Source organism: Puntigrus tetrazona, chromosome 2, assembly GCF_018831695.1.
Source record: "Puntigrus tetrazona isolate hp1 chromosome 2, ASM1883169v1, whole genome shotgun sequence".
Classification (NCBI taxonomy): Eukaryota; Metazoa; Chordata; class Actinopteri; order Cypriniformes; family Cyprinidae; genus Puntigrus; species Puntigrus tetrazona.
In genome coordinates, this window is record NC_056700.1 from 3122858 (window position 1) to 3140895 (window position 18038).

General features: G+C 39.4%; 1 protein-coding gene across 1 annotated transcript in view; it reads left to right on the plus strand.

The window, feature by feature from the left end:
- The first annotated feature begins 266 nt into the window (after positions 1-266).
- gpr158b (G protein-coupled receptor 158b) overlaps positions 267-18038 on the plus strand; it is a 40075-nt gene continuing 22303 nt past the window's right edge. Inside the window, exons 1-2 of the mRNA XM_043261211.1 lie at positions 267-2585; positions 8735-8840. Of these exons, the coding sequence (XP_043117146.1) occupies positions 1699-2585; positions 8735-8840 (993 nt within the window). The 5' untranslated portion in view covers positions 267-1698. The remainder of the gene's footprint in view (positions 2586-8734; positions 8841-18038) is intronic.

The following is an 18038-nucleotide window of genomic DNA, read 5'->3' on the forward strand; positions in this document are numbered from 1 at the left end:
TTTTACACTGTACAGTATTTACAGTCGCCTACATATTTATCCTTAAGGCCTTTTTCAGTTTTATGATGACGTAAAAAAATCATGACCGCACGGAAAGCTTTTTATTTTGTTACGAAATGTTTATTTCACAAGTTATATATTTTTAATTAAAAAACATCATCTTGTAAATAATGTAACCCTAATGCTTTAAGCTATGTTAAAACATAACGAAGGCCGGTTTTTAGCGTTGATACTGTATATTGTGTAATCTTTGTTGTAATGCAGTTTATTGTGTTTCTAATTAGGTTTGCAGTGCATTTAGAAGGACTTTAGACCATGCTGAAAACCACAAAAAAAATCCACCTTGAGTTTTCAGATGGTATGTGGTTCTTTTTCTCAAATGAGGTTTTGTGGCCTCACTACTCCTGTTTCTCACAGAGCTTAGAAGCTTATTCCATGCTCCCAAATACTGGTTGGCTTTAAGCCACTAGAAGCTATACATATACTTCTGTTACCTTTATTCTGAGCCAGCCGTTTAGTGCATAATAAGCCATTTTCCCACGGGTATCATTGGATGGTTTTACCAAGACCATTTCAGGTTTTACCAATATATCTCAGGTTCAGAGACGCTCTGAATGGGTGCCGTCAGAACAAGGCTCACAATAAACATCACAATAATCCACAAATATACCACATCACATCTTTTAGGTGAAAAGCTACATGTTTGTAAGAAACAAATGCATCACGCATTATTTTTGTAACTTGAATTTTCTTTTTTTCCCCCTTAAACTGTCGCTTGAGCCTTGAATCCATAATTACAATGCGTAACAAATCAATTCTGCGTTGCCATTTGACATTAAAATGTTGTTTAGTACTCTTTATTTTTTAAATTAATTCTCTTTGGAAAAGCGATAGACATCAGAGTAATTACAACAAACACATGGCTTCTGTAGAGCTGCTTCATAGCTAAAATTGCTGAATATTTAACACTAATATTTTAAAATATTAAAGCATAGAACTTACATCTCATTGCGCAGATAACGAAATAGACAATAAATCCACATTAGGCCAAACTTGGGCCATTTGTACCCGCAAAATTATATTTTTTAATAATTACTGGTCTGCACACTTTACGCTTTTTCGCAGTATTTTAATCGCATTTTTAAACGCATCGTCGTACCAATCATAAATTGTAAGGACACTATTAACAGTCACCACGTTTTTCTGCACCACCGTACATTTTCTTGCAGGCGCATCTTTCCAGAGTAGGTTTAACGCGACCTTAATAACGCAAGGCTTCGCGTTCAAAACAATGCATCCCGAGATCACGGAGGGAAAAAAACGGGCTAAATATGCCCACGAGAACATCCCGTACCACCATCCCCTGTCTCTCGTCTCCCTTCACCCCACCCAAGCCCCAAAGACTGACAGGAGCGACAGCCACTCACAAGTCTCCGGTACAGTAACGAGGGAAAGATGCTTTCGGAAACAATCAGCCCCCCGCCGGCTCCGAGAGAGCACTCGTTACTGATGGGAGTAGTGAACGCTACAGTAACCCACGGCAGAAACGATGCTGTAGATATCTGCCTCGACGCGTCAGATCCACAGATGTGGGCGGCGTGGTCGGTGCGTGGACGTGTCCGATCCGACCTTTAGAGTTGAGTAACTTTTGAGAATGCACGTCCGTTTACGTCGAGCCGAGGAATGAAGTGAACGTCAATGGAGAACGTTCACGGTCCTCGTCGGCGTCGAGGCATGGACGCGTTCCTGCTCTGCCTCCTTCTGCCGATGGGAATCGCGAGGGGATCCAACTACGGCTACGTGGAATGGTCTGAAAACGACAGAGACCCCGAAATCAAGGCGAAATATCCGCTTTACAGCACCGGGGAGACGACGCGCCAGCAGCCGACCATCTCCAGCACCGAGCGGACGGCGGTGGCGCACAAGCTCGAGGAGGACCTGCCGCGGGTGGTCACCGCTTTTCTGCACACGGGGGACTCGTCCACCCTGGAGCACGTCAACTGCTCTCGGCGATACGAGCTGAGCAGCCTCCGCGGTGGGGCTCGCGCCGCCTCGCACTCCTCCCTCCACGGCGTCCTCGACACCATGACGCACGCCACCAACTTCCTAAACATGCTCCTGCAGTCCAACGGCACTCGGGAGCGGCACCTGAGGAGGGACGTCCAGTGGTACCACGCGCTGGTCACGAGCATGTTGGAAGGGAATCCCAAAATCCACCGGGCCGTGGTCACGTTTCACACGGAGTCTCCCGATGCGCCCGGTCCGCAGGTGTTCCTTCAGGCGACCAGAGGCGAGGAGGAGCGCATAGTGCTCCAAGACCTGTCCAACACCGCGCGCCATCGCCTTAAAAACAGGACCTCCGAGTCCGACTGGTACAACGAGTTTCGGGACCGAAAGAGACCCCAGAGGCTTGGCAAAAGCCGGGGGTTCCCGGCGGCGCAGGGCGGATATTTTCTGGACAGGAGTCACGTCAAGTGGTCTGCGCCCTACCTGGAGTGCGAGCGCGGCAGTTTTGTGCCGCACTGGCTGCTGACGCTCTCCGCAGGTTTCTACGGTCTGAAGAACGACACAGCGCCGGAGTTCAGGTAAGAACTTCAGCAGAAGTCACAAACATCAACGCGGGACGAAGAAGCGTTGCATCTCCAAACGCGCGTTTATGTAAGACAGGTAGGTTTTAGTTTGAACGCATACGATAGCCTAAATGCCCAAATGTATATTGCGTTATGATTGTAGAGGGGGGCAAGTTGTCAAGCACACTAACAGTGCAGGACAGCATGGTTAGAATAGTAGTATTTTCACTAGCTAAAAATGGATTTAAGGCAGTTATCTTTTGCTGTGGTGTGTAAATATTTCAGTTTAGGTATCCAAACATGAATTTTGCCATTCATTGTAATAATCCGGTGAGATGTTTGTCTGCTAACAGTCTCATCCGATCATCACCGGTCTGTCTATAATGACGTGACAGACTAAATCCAGAAGAATTGTGGCAATGTCTTCAAGAAACCTACCTGCAAAGCTTCCTGAAAATCTACGCGCGAGGACTAAAGCTGCTTTGAACGCAATGGACGTTCACGGAATGTTCATTTAATTTAGTTAATTGATAAAGAGCATCTATTCATGGCATTATTTTTGACAGCATCCTCATTTTGCCTGAAACTTTTAAGAGCGCTGCACTTGTTCACCCACTAAAAATAGCAAACGTGTGATGATATTATGATTGAATATTAGGTTCGAGATATGAATTGTCAAAACTTACGTTTACTGCAAGTAAGGGTTGCACAAGCACACTTTCCCAAGGTCTGAAATGATACATTGTTCCACATAAATACAATGATACCAGTTGGTTAAAAGTCATTGCAAAGACGTTTTGGCAGCTTCTGCACGCAGATGCCACATGCTGGAATAATCGTCGTTGATTGCAATGAAACGAAGACGTATTTAATTGACGGAAGTCTTGGACACGTGTAAACACTTAGTGATTGCACAGGCAGAGTGCTGGTTTTCTTTCAGCATAGTAATGTGAATATTAATATGCTAAATTGCTAGGTATCACCCAGAGACAGCATCAGGTCACAAACCCTATTTCAAAATCAATCAAACCATGAATAAATTACAAAGGCTGCAGGCTGCGCCGGTTGCTTGAACGCATTTTGAGTTTTGGGCCAGCTGCGCTTGAACTCGGCATACGATGCGATGCGCATTTTGAGTTAATTTTTTAATAATGCAACAGCCACTGGAGTTCGTTGATATTGCAGCTTTAATGGTTTTCTGCCAGATGTCATTAAAGCAATGCATTGTGAATCCATGAAATGATCCATATCCATAAACTATATGGCAATATATGACATATCAGCTCGTGAGATTCTATTTAATTAAAGGTTGATCAAAGAATGAAACGTTCTGTTGTTTACCTTCATCATGACGTACAGTTATGGGCACCATGACATTAAAGCAGTCTATATGACTTTTCCTCTATAAACTATAATCATGATAGACACCAAATCATTTCTGTTGAATGAACCCAAGGATCAGGACTAGATTCTCAGTCCGTTCAATGCGTTGCAAGGTCTTGTCATGTTTTCATTCCATATAATTTGTATCATTTTAGCGAATGAAAGCATGTTTTGCTTCTACAAAGGATTCTTTTCCATAAAAGAATAATTTTTGGTTCTCCGAAGAGCCTTTCAGTGAACAATCCTTAACATTTGAGAACATTTTGGAAAGCTAAAGTCCCTTTTCCGCTCTAAAGAACGTTTTGTGGAATGAAAGTAACCGTAAATGCTAACAAAGATTCATTTCGAGTGTTGAATTTCACTAGCTATGGGATTTCTCCAACAACGCATCAGACTGTTTGTTAAGCAGAGAGTTACATTGTTGGGAAACGCATCCCAAGTCTGGAACGACCTGAAAGTAAGTACACGATGGCAAGAATTTTCCTCTTTAATTCTCAGGTCATCGTGCAGCTCCTCTTTAGTTTCGTTCCCTTTGTTTCATTTTTAAGAAGCAGATTACATCACTTACAAAGACAATGAAGCAAATTAATCTCTTTCAAAGTGTTTTACATAAGGTCTGTACAGCCTACTTGGACTTATACGGTTAGTTCTGCTTCATTTAATGGTCTGTTGCATAAATTGGCATGCTTCAGCGGTGGATATTTTAGTCTAGCGCCAGACATGTGGGGTTCACTGCTGTCAATCAAACTGAAAACAAACCAACTCCTTCTCAAAGCTGTATTTTTGTCTCCTTTGGAAAAAAAGCGTGCTGCTGACCCTGCTGGAATGAAACGTTCAGCTGAAAATCTATGCAGCTGTTTGCCGAAACCTGTTAAAACTCTTATACGTGAACTATGATATACACAGTTCTCCCAAAATGAAGAGTCATCAATTACTCTTCCAAACCTATAAGATGTTAAAGCAAATCTCTTTATAAGTCACAGTGGCTTCAAATTCAATTCCTGGAGGGCCGCAGCTCTGCGGGGTTTATCTCCAAATTACACCTCTTTGGAGGTTTCTAGTGATCCTGAAGAGCTTGATTAGCTGGATCAGGTGTGTTTGAATAGAGTGGCCCTCCAGGAATTGAGTTTGAGACCAATGGCTCAAGATGCATTCATATGCTATCAGAATGATCATAAATACAAGTTTCCTAGTTGGAAATTGGCCATATCAGGCCTCTCTAAGGAACGAGGAAGGTTCTGATCGTAAATGCAGCATTAGGACAACGTGAGGATGAGTAAATGATTACAGAATTGTCATTTTTAAAGAATTCTAAGCCTTGAAGTATGCTTCACTTAATTTGGCGTCCCTGGTCAAAAAATGGCCGCCCTTTTAGAAATTGCTTGTAAATTGAATCAAATATTGGATTCAAACTTTCAATGCGATTTCTTTTAATCAACGCCGGTATTGTATTTGGAAATAATTTGCCGTAAGCCGCATTGATATGAGCCGATGAGTGAAAAAAAAGAAAGAAACGTAATTATTTTGATTAGTTTGGGCAACGTTTGCTTAAAAACTGAGATGCATGAGCTCAAATCAGACCTATGATTGTACTTCTTTAATAAAGAACTGCTAATTGAAACAAAATGAGACGGAATCAAATATTTGGTAATAATATAGCATAACAAGAACCAAAAACAATGGTGATTTATGAATGTGAACGGTAGCTACGTGAAAAAAATCCCCAAGATGTATAAAAATCTATAATTTTTGGTTATTATAAGTATATATGAAGGCAAGGTCAGTACGTTTTAGTGCAATACCTTAATATTAAATAGCGTTTTCGGGAAAAAGAAAACCCTCTCTGGGTCAAAACAGTTGGAACACAACACGAGGGTTAAAACAACAACATGGCAACATTTTACTTCCTACTTTTTAGGTCATTGACCACTAAGTAATTGGAAACGAAAACTTTGAACGCTTCCAGCATCGGCCGAGCGTAGCTGATATTTTTGCAGCAAATTGGAAGCTGAGAATAGCGTAGCCAAGAAGGGTCTTTTATGTCTTATTTTATGATGGGATGAAATTTTCATGGCCGTAAAACACATTTGGCTTGGCCATGCATCGTGATATGTCATGAATAGCTATAATTGTCAGTGAAATGCAAAATAGTTTTGCAAATTGCGAGCTTAATGCTCATATTCGGAGCTTACTTGCGGGATGCGTCACGTCGGAGCAGATATTGGTTTGTCATGGAGTTTTAGTGTGAAAACCAATGATTGCTGTTCTCATTTTTCTTACAGCGTGTTTCACATCAGTTATTTTTACCCTTATGTAAGTTATTTATACGTTTGATCATCAAGACATCGTAATAGAGTTTGAGAACAGGATTGTAAACATTGTTAACATCCCTCGACTTGAAAGAGCAGTGCGTTGAGCAGATAATTCTCACATTTCTCTGTGTCTCATTTCTCAGCCACCCTCTCTCTCTCTCTCTCTCTCTCTCTCTCTCGCTCACACTCCATTTTCTTTGCCTAAAGATAAGAGAAAGCACTGGCAGCTCCAGCTATCTGCAGGTGTTTGTTTCACATCTCAGCAGACAGATGGCTTCTGCCTTTGGGCCTTCGCTGGAGTCGAAAATGAAACGGGAAGAAATGAGCGGAGAGGAGCGATTTGGGGGCTCAGGCAAATAACAATCAGCGTCATTCCCCCGCGGCTGCCAAACGGAAAGAAAATCAAAAAAGAGAACTATCAGACTTCTAATAAAATGGATTTTTTTTTTTTTTTTTGAGTCAAAGCAACAGGAACAAATGGATCCATTCATAGGAATGAAACCTTTAATTAAAGCCTGAAACTGTTGTTTCAAAGTTTTAGAGGCTTAAATCGATGGCAATTACACCAAAAATGAATATATTTGCTGCATTTATTTGATACAAATGTGAAAAATGTCGTTAGAATATCAATGTTATCTATTCGAATGTGTTTTAAAATGTGAAAAGTGTTTTTGAGAAAACCACGATACACTGACTTTTGATATCCGGTGCATAATTGCTAAACAAAAGTATCTTATTTGCAAAACAAAATTAACATTTAATCGATTGTGTTAAAAGCTTAAAACACCTAGACCTCCTGCCATAATAAAGAGAAGACAAAAACGTTAGGAATATGTTTAAACTGCAAATTGGATTCATTAGACAAATCAGTGTGGTATTTTCATCACAGTTCTGACTATAACACGGATGTTTGCGTCTAGCAATTTGGACTTTTTTCGTCTTGCATTTCTGACTCGAGAGTGTGCATCTCACAATTCTGATAAAAACTCACGTTTACCTTTCGTATATGTATTATTCAGTGTCAGAAACAAGCCTCCACACCATGCAGCAGAAATGTGCGGCACATCTCTCACGCTGTTGTCAGGCAGGAAATGGAAAGGAGAGGTTCATTTACAGCAACGCATTGATTCTAGAGTTAGTTGAATTAGATGCTGGAGACTGATGTGGTTCTTCGTTGATTTCAGCAGGGACACAGTAAGCATGTTAGTTTTATGTTACGTTGTGCCTTTATAGCGGACGCCGCCATCTTTGCGATGTAAAAAAAGTAGCAAGGATTGCGAGAGAACATTGAGTCGATACGGAACGGCACGGTTTCGGGTAACATGCCTATGGGACGGTGAAAGAGAAGCCCCTCTAATGGACCTCTATCTGGAGTAAAAGCCAGCAACTCCATGTCAGAAAGCGAGAATGCTTACGTGAAAATCTTACATCACACAGCCAGCAGCGTTTGCAAATCAGATTGAATGTGGCCTTGCAGAGTTGGTGATAACACTTTTCTTTTTGCAATCCGAGCGTCGGGTTTTGTTCGGTCTAATGATGGCTCGTCTCTTTCCCTGGGGAAGAGCAATTGAAATGCCCTTGCAAAGTGTAGCGTGCAGATCATAATGAGACTGTTTTGCATCAAAGAAACGCGAAACTGCAGAAACTATTGGAGGTTTGTTTTGTGCCTAAATAATTGAGAGTTCTGCATTCTTTCAAAGAAACTGCAATAGTGTTATTTTACTCCTGAGAAGCTTCTTTTTTAACATTATTACATTTGGAGCATGATAAACAAATGGTTGGGGGAAAACTTCATATTTTCTATGTAGAGGACACCAGGCATTAATAAGAAAGTAAAAACAAGCCAAAATTATATATATATACACACACATATATATATATATATATATATATATATATATATATATATATATATATATATATGGTATTATCTGTATTACATAAGTGCCCCAAAAACTTGGAGAAACAAATGCGTTCAAGCTTGAGGGCAGCCAGCCATTAATGAAAACTGGTTGATAAAGTGGACTTCCAATCCATCAAAATCCCCCTTTTAGACACTGCCATACCAAACATTAGAGACCACCGCTGAGAATGCGTCAGTGCAAACATCCATACATATAGATAATTCAGGATCTGGACTGATATCTTTCGAGTGCCACTGAAAAATATACATCCAAAAGCTCATATCAGAGCAATTATTTAATGGAAAAACTGAAGGGTAAATTTTCTTGAGGTATAACGTAACCGATGCATCACTTAAAACAGCAAGCGCACCTTAATATTTGAATTCACTGCTCTTCGTTCTTGCATATGTTAATAGCTCTCTTCACACCGCATAGGTTGCACAGAAGGCACACCGTGTTGATTTTCACGTTGCCCGAAATGAAAGTGACTACAGCGCTGCGCCCCGATGCAAAAATAACTAATTTAACAAGCCTAAATGATTGATACCTTTCTCTCCGTCTGTAGAGGCGTTGTGCGAGTGGATGTTAATCTGCAGGATGTGGACATCGACCAGTGCTCCAGCAGCGGCTGGTTTGCAGGAACCCACCGCTGTAACTTGACCACTATGGAGGTGAGTGTCCGTCACTAACACACGATGACTGGGAGTCATTAGGTGCAAGTAAAGGAATACACAAAATTAAATATTCAAATTAAAGTGTCAAATCTGAAATTGAATGGCTTTTTTTCATGATAAGTGAGGTCTAGGGGCTTTGTATCTGCATGAAGTAGCTGTGATTTTTCACGAGCCGTAAGAAATGTGACGTCAGAAGGTCAACCACCAAGGTCAGTCACCACTGAGCAACAACGACATGGAAACGCGTCGAAAAGGTTAACTTTAACAGACAAAACCAGATCGGTCGACCTGCACACTCACTCCAAGGATCTGGAAGGATTGTTACTACGAGGTGAATAGCATCTACCCCACAAACTCACCGTGTCTATCCAGTCACGATGAAGATGTATACATTTCAGTTTCAGTATACAACTAGTCACTGGTCCAACTAATCATATAATTACACATCATTATATATAAATCGTCAGTTTGTTGCTTTACACGCAGGCATTATTTCATAGTCGTGAGATGCAAAAAACCTTTAGACGCGTCCATAACAACAAAAGACAATGAACCTTTACTGAAACGAAGTGTGCAAACGTATGTATTTTCGATCGTTTCTGTCCAGTCCACTATTTTTATCGCGTTTGACCACAGCATGTCAATCATATTTTTAATCTGAGGCTGTATTACTTTTATTATATAGCCGAATCTGTGCTGTTTTGAATGGGCCGCCTCCAGTCTTCCCTTGGTTTTGCTTCTAGCTAGCGCTGTGACGTAATCGTGACAGGCCAATCAGAAGAGAAGAACAGGCCAATCAGAAAACAGAACAGGCCAATCAGAAGAGAAGAACAGGCCAATCAGAAAACAGAACAGGCCAATCAGAAGAGAAGAACAGGCCAATCAGAAGAGAGGCTCATGAATAGTAATTAGACGGGCCAAAATCGACCTGTTTTTGAAAGAGCTCCTGTGAGAGGACTAAAAACTTATTGAGCTGGTTTTTGTTACTTATACCAAATATACATTCTTGAGGACAAAACTCCAAAAAGGTGTACAATATGTGACCTTTAAGCAAAACAATTCTGATGATCGTCACAAAAACCTTATTAATGTAATAGGTCGTGTTTTGGTGTAGAAATGCAAGTGCGTTAAATCTCAGATATATATTGACCTTTGTGCATTGTGAGCATGTAAAACATTTGAACTTTTAGTTTCGCGCAATGTTCGCATTAAAAATAATTTGTACGTGTGACCTTATCAAAGCACACCTGCATGTATAAAGCTTTCTGACTTCACAATATCCCCGATGTGAAGCTTTTGATTTCAGCAGCATCAATTCTCCTTTCTAATTAATTGGACAGAGCGCAATGATATTTTTGTTTGCTCAAGTTGGACTGCTTTCATGGTTCATTTTTTTCCCCCGATGTGAAGCTTCACTTTCACTCCCTCCAGATTGGTTCATTATCTTTGTTTGTATTTTAGATGAATTAAATGGGGGATTTATCACATCCTCGACTGGAGTCTGTAGTAAGCTGTGCTGGAAGTTTCCCTGAAACAGCTAATTAGACCTTCCGAGCTGTTCTGCCTGGGTGCCAATGAGAGTTTGGGTCGCTTTGGATGTTTCTGGAAGGCGCACTCGTACGCTAAATCACACCGCTGCGTGGGTTTATGCATTATGTCACTGCACAAGTGCTGGACTACATGAAATGGTGTGAAAAACACACAAACAAATCTTGAAGCAAGCATGGCGCAAACATTTGTTCTGCTGTGTTTTTTTTTGCCAGTAATACATTAGTACATAATATGTAACATGGCATTTCTTTAAAAAATTGTCAATTAAGCATAAAATACATTAAACAATGTTCAGAAGCTGTCTTTTCTTGTCTAAACTGAGATCTGTGCGTGTTCTGGATAGGGCTAGGTAACGCCCTAAATATTATTATATGTGAAAATATAGTTGTTGTTTTTTGCTGGAATTTCAACGAAACAGATTTATATTTTGATAACTTATAAATAATTTAGCGAAACTTGGACACCGTTCGAAAGATACGATTTTATAATAATAAATAAATAGTAAAAACAAAAGACCAAAAACTACATTTGCAAATTCTGTTGCAACTATTTAGTTATTTTCAATAATTCGATAAATAAAAATTGTTCATTTTTTCATTTTATTTACAATATGCTAGCATGTAGCCTTAGCCTGTCGTGCATTTGAATAAAGTTGTCGCTACAAAAACTACACGATGTGTACCTGTCAGATAAAACCTTTATGCAAATTACAAATTGGGTATAATAAGTATATTGAAAATACGGAAAATAGAATAAGGGTGTTCCCCGTATAATAGGTTAATCTAGTATAAATCACTTTAGTTGAGTAAAAAGTCCAGTTCTGTCAACTATTGAAGAGTTTAGCATGCTAATATACATGAAAATGTTAATGTGGTTGGTCTTGGGGGAATAAACCTGCTATGCTGCGGCTGCTGTAGAACAAGTACTAAAACTTACTACTGCTCATGCATCCACAGACATGCTGCTGAGAGCATGTAAAAGATTGCAATTCGATATTTATACTTTCAAAAAGCATTGTAACAAACAAAAATGTTTCTTTTAAGCGACTGACCATAAAGTAATAAAGCTTTGAAATATAATCAAATCGAATTTTCATCGCGTAATATTAATATGAAATAAAGTAGCATTAAAGAAGAAAATACAGTAGTACCATGTTTTTAAGCTGTTGTTACATTAAAGGAATGCTTTAGATGTGGGAATTGTGTCTTTCAGTGCTTAAAGTACATCACGGGATCACAAACGTGAGGATATATTGGTCGGTCTTCTATATGATGCGATCGAATATTGCACCGACTGGACCGGGTTTGCAAGGCCAAGTTGTTGTCTTGTGTCGAGGAGAATTTGCCAGTAAGCTGTGATCCATTATAAATGCAGTATAATGGATTTTGGTGGGCTTGCTAAATTATTGACCGCGCTCCGTGTCTGTGTGGTCCCACTCATGGGAACACTAGAGGCAAAAGCACGGCAGCCTTCATAAGCACAACCTCGCTCCCAACCACAGCAACTAAAGCAAAACCATATTCGGAAGGGTTCCCTGTGTTTATGAGAGAGAAGGAATACTTGTGTGCTGTCTGAGAAAGAGGAAGAAAGCTGTGTGTGTGTGTGTGTATCACTCCCTGTGTGCCAGTATGACTCTATTTATAGCCTCATCTCTACCTAAGACAGCAGGACTATGCCTCTTAAAGTCTGTCCTGTCATTCGAAATGAGCAACATCAGCCCGGGGCTTGACAAGAGCGCATCTCGAATCATATGCACTAAATGTCCTGCAATGACTTTGTTTCAGAGGTGGATGTTAGACTCTGTTAGTCTCTCCGTTACAGCTCGAGAATAGAGCTCTGGAGACTTGAGACAGAAAATGTCCAAGGCCGGCACCATATAATCAGAGCTTTATCACATGAAGGCAGCATTTTCCTTTCTGGTTTCCCAAGGGTTGTAAGTCTTTTCTACTGCTGTGCCATTTCTTCCGCTCCATTAGTTGAAATGGTAATGTTGCGTTACGTTGGATCTCATTGGCTGTCAGTAGAAAGCTATTGTTTCTGAGTGTAATCAGAGAGCGTGTCGGGTAAACTCTCATGCATCGTTAGTAGTAGAATCTGTAAAGACGACAGGCTTTAAATGGATAGTCCACCCAAAATGACAACATTTTAAACAAATGTGCGCTTGCTTTTATCTGCAGAGTATGTCCCTTTATGTTCCACAGTTCATAGATAAATAGTGCTTTTTCAGGTGAATAGATCATTTAATGAATATCCAGTTGGGTGAACTCAATACAGTGGCAATATTAACTCAATTAAAGGGTTAATTTACCCAAAAATCTATATGAACCCATGTTTTACTCTTGAGGCATCCTAGGTGTATATTACTTTCTTATTTCAGACAAATTTAATGAGAGTTATATGTAAAAATTGTTTAATACATTTGAAATATGGATATTTTTCTGTCAAAAATACGTGGATTTACTGCAGGAGGCTTTTATTGACCCGCCGGAGCCATGTGAGACTTTATTTTAGTCCTTTTTAGAATAATTTTTCAGTTTGGATTTGTCTGAAAGAAGAAAGTCATACACCTTGGATGGCATCTTAAATATGTGGCATTATATGCAGAAGATGGCAAAGAGACAGCGAAACACGTCACAGCTATTAATGTAGCTAACTTTGAAAAGGGGATGCATTACTAACATCAATAAGACTGACATCAATAAACACAAAATGAATAACAAAGAGCTCAAAAAATACGGTAGTTTACCATTTTGGTATGTAGATGGCATTTTTTATTATTATAAAACTTTACCGGTCTTTTCTGCATCTCATGCCATCAGTGCCGCGTTTCATTTAGTTTTCAGTGGTCAGATTTAATCCAATGTAAATGTGTTTATATAGAGATAGAGCTGAAAACCCAACGCTCTCCATTGACTTCTATTCTGCCTCCTTGTCGTTTCAGAAAGCTGCTTTGTGACAACGTGTACAGTAAACAAGCTTAAAAAAAAAGGTTTTTATAAGCTGTGGACCCAAAAAAGACCATTTAAGGACACAAAAGTAATGTGTTATATTACTCTGAGAACTACGCCCACTGGAGGGAAACATAATCGGCGGCAGGAACTATTCATTATTTTTAACCACGTCAAAAGATTATTTCACCACTCTGTGTGAACCTGAGAGGAGGAGATATATTGAGAAACTAAATTTTATTGGTCTATTTCAATGCCCCTTTTCCTAATCTTTCTTTTGTTTGAGAAATGATCCAACTGGATGACATGAAATACCCTGACAACCTTTTTTGTCCTTAAGCATTGCGTTTTTTTGTCACAAATGACCAGAAGGCAGCTTCCCATATGCACATAGAGCCTATAAATGCGACTGGTTGAAATGAACATTTTTAAAAATTATATTCATGTCATTCACACTAGCATACATAACACATAATACATAACAATAGCAAATCGGACCAGCAACAAAACATGCAGAATTTGTGCAATATTGCTGTGTATATTTCACATTGTCAAAACCTGCGTTTTGATGCTTGATACTGCTCAGAATAATTTCCCCATGAATTTATGATGAAACGGCGATGTCATTTGATGTCGTTTTTTGAACACTGTGTAAATATTCCCAGTGCAGGGTTGTAGAAGTATGTGAAGGCTGGGGTAGTTTTTAAATCCTCGGTTTAGCTGTGTTCTTGGATGTCTGTTGTGAATGCCAGAGCATCTCAGGTTAAGGTCAAGCTACTCCAGAAGGCGTATTTCTTCTGTTAAGGCCATTGTGTTGTTGATTCACTCCTGTGCTTTGGATCGTCGTCCTCAACTTCTGTTGAGCTACAGATGGCCTTACATTCTCAAGCAAAATGTCCTGCTAAATCACATTTTTATCACCAATTTATGCAGAAATGGAAATTGTGCAACCAGAGTTTGACAGTCCGCTGATTCCGAAGCCAATGCCATGCTTTAAAATGAACAATAAAATTCGTGAAAAGCAGTTCATAAACACGCAAAAAGCTGAAGGATGAAGTAAACTGAAGGTGCGCTGTCACGAATATACAAGCAAATCCAAATATATCCTGTTGCAGGCGTGTTATGTCGGCAGCGTACAGCAGGAGGTTGAACGCCGCTGTCTTCACTGACAGATTGATCTTTTAACTCTGCTGATGCTGACAGTCCTCACTCCTGAAGATTTCCAAGCTTGAATACATGTTTTCAAATGTCTCGGGTCGCCCACATTTATCTGCACTGGAAAGCAGTTGGTATTAAATCATATTCATATAGACCATGCTCAGAGGGGAACGGCTAATGTACTGAAAATCACGTTCTGGTGCCTAGGATGGAGGGAACTATTGAACCACAGGGGTGTATAAATTAACATTCAGCCTTCATCAAAGCTTTGCCCTCTGGAAATTAATTGGCATTAACGATCAGGCCAATCTTACGAGAACAAAACCATTGATTCACAAGACATTTTAGAATTTTTTTGCATTATGATATTCGTTTCATGGTAATTAAGCACATTTTCACCTAAACATTCTCATTACAGTGTATGTACATTATCATTCACTTTTTTTGGTTATAACTGTTTTATTGGTGGATTAAGTATTTTAACTGTTAGTATTTTACAGTTAAACATTTTTTAGTCTTTTACAGTATACGCGTCTCATTTAAAGTCAGTTGGAGATTGTGCGATCCATGCACTGATTTATTAGGAAATATATAAGGAAATACATTTTCTTATTTCTTATTTTTGTTCCGTAAAGGGCAAGAACATATCAGGGAATGGGAAGCATGTGACAGGAAACAGGAGATATGACTGGGACTAAACTACAAAATAAAAGACATGAAATCCTAAACGCGATACAAAACCCAGCATGTGAATGTGACAAGATGCCTTCATCGGTCGTGACATTCTGAGGTGTGTGACACAAAATAACACACCGCTCTTCTGCTTTAACATCTCTCGGTTCACACCACCGCATTCTCATTCAAACACAACTGCTATCATCTTGCACCTCAGTTATCGACTGTATTTACTGTAAGATGAAACCACAAAACTTAAGTATTAATAGCAGTCCTGCTGTAATATTGTTAAAGTGTTTGTACACTGGATTTTTAAAGGGGTCAGATGATGTTGCTACAAAGAACATTATTTTGTGTATTTGGTGTAATGCAATGTGTTTGTCCGGTTTGAGATTAACACATGATTGTCCCCATACTGTATTTGTTTCTCCTCTAAGCCCCGGCTTCAAAAATGGGTTGATTTGTGAAAAGCTCATCGTTATTAAAAAGTGAGGTGTGCTCTGATTGGCCAGCTGTTCAGTGGCATGTAAACTACCTCAAGTGCATGATGGAAATGTTACCACCCTTATCATAATGCGATAGCAATAAAAGCTTTACAAACAAGGCATTTGTTGCATCCAGTGGGGACATACCTACTGAATATAATGTCTTAGTGCTGTCTTTTTACACGTCGTGTTGCATTGCTTCTCGTAAACATAACACTATGTCTGCATTTTTGATCTGAGAAACTACAAACAACTAGTGGTTGAATAGTAAGAACAGGTTTAGAAGCACCAGACTGTCCTTGCAGAGCCGCCATTGCTCTACTTTATAGTCTCTGTACACAGCCAGCATAGACTACTCTGCAGGTTTTAGCAATCAGTTCTCTGTAAATGTGCTAAACACACTCTAATATTTGCGTCAAACTGTTCTGGAACACTGTTGTAAATCCAAACTAACCACTGATTGTCCTCTTTTGGAAGCACAAAGTAGTTTCGCTTTTAGAGTGTCTCCAGAACATGGCGCCGGCAGCAACACTAAAACGAGAGTAATAGCCAGAATAATATCTTGGCGTAAAATTTGGCCCGGCGTTATGAAAATGATTCCACTTTGCGCCGTAGAGAAGCAGGGCATGTTTAAACAAATCGTTTTAGGGGGGTGTGTGGAAAAGTCATAACTTTTATAAAGAATATAGCTTTGGTTTAGAAACTTTAGCCTTTGCGACTTTAGGAATTTTTTCTAAGCACTAACAGCTTGTAACACTCCAAAGAGAAAGGAAAACTTTAAATTGCATCATGCGACCCCTTTAATGGATTTTAAAATGCCTTCATCTCAAGCAACATTTCATCTCCTCGTCTTTATTCATATGGTAAAAAGCTCCGTAATTAGTGATACGACTATATACCGTAATTGTTCATATTGTCTGAATTTCATCCAAGCTGTTTGTTGGGAACTGTTTTTCTTTGCACATGCTTTGCATTTAAAGAGATAATGAAGTATTTCAGCTCAAATCCATTTTAATATCTAATTGTTTACTTAGCAAGTAGCCGTGCTATAAGCAGGATAATGTACATCCATCTGGTTATTATTGAATGATATCCGCGTCACGTCGGGATCCTGATCACCCTGTCGAGATTTATTATACAATCATTTTTAGAAACGCTTAATATTTCAGTTGATGTAAATTAGAAACAGTATCATGATGTAAAAATAAAGAAGATTAAAATGTTTTTCATAGTGATGCCACAGAAGAACCATGTCTTTCTTACCTTTTCGTAATCTGATGAACCTTCTTTCGCCACAAACAGAAATGTTCAAATGTTCAATGTTTTTAATGGAACCACAAAAAAAGGTTTTTCTACGGCATCACATTATTTTTAAGAGTGTATTGTTACACGTTATTAGCTAGATATACCGTTTTTCCATTGAGATAATGCCAATGTTTTGATTGTAAGCGTAGTATTGAGAATTTGAGGTGCATTTGATCTGTAGCAGTATTCTGAAAGAGCAACACAAAAAACCTGCAAATGCAATGTAAAAATGTAAATGTCAAAACCTGTTTTATTTTCTCTGAGTATTTGGCACCCGTTCTCGCTGAAGATTTAGTAAATCAAGTACATAAATCCAAAACTGAGATAATTATCTCCTGGAAAATCATTCCCTCATTAAGACCTGACACCCCGAATCCTTCTTGCTAAAATAAAGGTGGCAAAACAAGGACTAATATAACCTGAAACCGTTCTCTGAGATCAGCATCCAGTCCATGATGAGAGCCTCGCTTCATTAGATTTCCTCCGGGCTTCATGGCACTTCCAGATTATTTATAGAGCCTCGTGAACTTGGTGTGACTTTTTTCAGACCTAGTTCACAGTACAACAATTTATTTCTCTTTCTGTAACACAGCAGTCTGAAAAGTTAAAGTTTGCAAGTCGTTTTGCAAATAAAAAAATGGCGTGGTTGCAGCATAAAATGTGCACCTTGTGTATTGCATTGTCCTATACGTAAACAGTTTTGATTTTAATCTTAGCAGTCATTTTGAAATGCCTTTTAACGAGAAAGCTGCCGCGAGCCCATCTGTTTGCACGCTCATGTGAACTTTACCGTGATGTTGCCAGAATACGAGTTAAAAGAAACTGCCGCACATGTACACGACTGTCATAATAACCGACATTTTCATACCTGGCAATGTGATAAATGACGGTGACATCACCGTCACAGATGGTCTATTAGCAAAGCTGATTTCCTCCGGAAGTTCCTTGCTCTTACTGTGAGTTGTGTTGAATGAAAATATATCATTTCTAGCATCAGAAAGGAGTAGTGGAATCGGTACTTGCAGCTTAACCGTGTCTCCTTTTGCACACTGTACAGTTCAGTTGTAAAAACA